At 44.1% G+C, this 2,337-nt stretch overlaps 1 protein-coding gene across 1 annotated transcript in view; it reads left to right on the plus strand.

Moving 5' to 3' along the window:
- The window catches only part of myo5b (myosin VB), a 45,329-nt gene that overhangs the window by 24,785 nt on the left and 18,207 nt on the right, over nt 1-2,337 (plus strand). Inside the window, exons 26-28 of the mRNA XM_020622467.1 lie at nt 89-223; nt 1,119-1,184; nt 1,347-1,601. Of these exons, the coding sequence (XP_020478123.1) occupies nt 89-223; nt 1,119-1,184; nt 1,347-1,601 (456 nt within the window). The remainder of the gene's footprint in view (nt 1-88; nt 224-1,118; nt 1,185-1,346; nt 1,602-2,337) is intronic.

A 2,337-nucleotide genomic window follows, 5' to 3' on the forward strand; every position in this document is an offset into this window, starting at 1 on the left:
CCGTCCAGGAACTTACCAGGGTTGTCATTCCAGTCACGGTCCAGTGTTTCTGAGTTTGGAACCGCCACTAACTGACATGTGCCTGCAGGAGATGGGAGTGGAGAAGGCGGCGATGGACATCGGCCTGTTCATGAAGCTGCAGAAACGAGTCCGTGAGCTGGAGCAGGAGAGGAAGAGACTGCAGACCAGCGTGGACAAGATGGAGGAGCTGGCCAAGCGCAGGGTGACACCTTTAATCTGTTCTTAGCTCTATGTGCACCGAGGGCTCTCTGACAGGACAGGGGCTCTGAAACCATCCTGACTTAATCTAGTTACTTACTGATTGTATTTCAAGCTTGATTTGAGGATGCACCTTTTTAATCTGGTCATTCACTCAGTTCCTTTGTAGTAGTTAGGATCTGATAATTATTAATTTATTCAGACAAATCCCAGTTTAAATAATCATTTCATATTAGTTATTCTGAACAGGGTAGTAGTTAATCTGGTAGTTAGGGAACAGAGAACAGAATCACTCCTCCTGCAATGAAATAAATAAAGTATTAAATAAGAAGATTGTCACAGAGTCAGTCAGTCATTGTTGGTCACAGGGTCCAGTCAGTCAGAGTCCAGAGTCCCCCCGGCCGGGTCCGAAGGCTGTCTTAACTTTTATCTTCTCCCAGTTACACAGCCTTCCATGGCCTGAGCCAGAGACACAGTCCCATGCCAGCTACCCACACACACCTTCTTCCGAGCATTATCTAAGATGTCCAGTACATGAACTTCTAGGTCACATTGACCTAGCGCACATTTCCTTTTTCTAAACCTTTTTCTAAACCTGAACAGAGCACACAAATAGTTCACATAAGGCTGCAGCTACAGTATATCCATTCCCTATCTAGACTTCCTCGGGATGTTTACCCATAAGTTAAACAAGGGGGACACAACCCAAGATATTCCTGCTTGATCAAGCTTACACAGACACTTAGCTCAGCCTTACATAACTATTACAAATAATATCTATATATGAACTACATACTGTTCTATTACCTCTGGACTGGTACCTTGTTTGTTTTTAACCACTACACCTTCATCAGACAGTTTGATATATTTCTTCATGTGTGATCTTTTCCTTCCTGAAGAGCTCGGAGCCGAGGAGCTCCACCTCTGAGCAGGAGGCTGCAGACCTGGCCTACAACAACCTCAAGGTACAAACCTAATGCTTCTCTCACACTGTGAACACGTCATCTCCCACCACTGGGTGCTGTCGGTCCAAGTGTAACCACTGAGAGCAGTTAAACGCCGTTCAAGTTGACGGTCTATGGCTCTCAACATGGTGTTTACCTGATCCGGGTCCTGTGCCCCCACAGAGACAGGAGCTGGAGTCAGAGAATAAGCAGCTGAAGAACAACCTGAACGAGCTGAGGAAGACCATTGCTGAGCGAGCGTCTGACAGCAGCTCATCCAGTGAATTGCAGGACGGCTACAACCTGCTGCTCAGTCAGCTGAAAGCAGCCAATGAGGAGCTGGACGCCCGCAAGGAGGAAGTCATCATCCTGAGGACCCAGATAGTCAGCGCCGTGCAGCTGCAGGAGAAGAACGAGCAGGAGAGGAGCAGGCAGATGGTAAGATGGCGTCACTGAGCCTGTGATCGACAGACTGGTGTCTCAGGTGTAGCTGAGGACATAAGTGTGAAACAGTAAAATCAGTGACAAGAGGAGAACATGCTGCTGTCAATCATAACAGTGTGTTTCCAATATTACTACTTGGCAAATCAGCTCCAGTATTTAGTCAAAAGGATTCAGAAGGACAGTTACAACAGAGCGTGGATAGAATTAGAGCAAAATTACTGTAACAATAACAAATAACTCGGTTGGAGACCTTCCTTTTCTACCAAACTCTACTAAGAAAATGAATTACTGTAAGAACATCACAATCCTCTCAACTCTGACAGCCTGGTGGAAAGTAAACAGAATCACTAAATCATCACTTGTACCATGTAGATACACTCCAATTTGGCACAACCCTGATTTCCAACTGCATAATAACCCTATTTCCCAACATGGTAACACAAAGGAATAACTCACCTATATCACCTGTTTGAAAATAACTAGTTCATATCATTTAATACACTGATCCAGAAGTACGGAGTTCAGAGAGAACAGTTCCTCCAGTACAGTCAACTAAAATCCATAATTAAGTCAAAGATTAGTGTAACCATTAACCCACTACAGCCTTCCAAATTAATTGAAGAAATTATGAAAATTACATCCTCCAAGAAAATAATATCCAAGCTGTATAAACTCATATCAAATACAGACATTACCAAAACTCAAATGGGAAAATGATTTAACTCTCCCC

The sequence above is a fragment of the Monopterus albus genome, unplaced genomic scaffold (genome assembly GCF_001952655.1).
Source record: "Monopterus albus unplaced genomic scaffold, M_albus_1.0 scaffold281.1, whole genome shotgun sequence".
Lineage (NCBI taxonomy): Eukaryota > Metazoa > Chordata > Actinopteri > Synbranchiformes > Synbranchidae > Monopterus > Monopterus albus.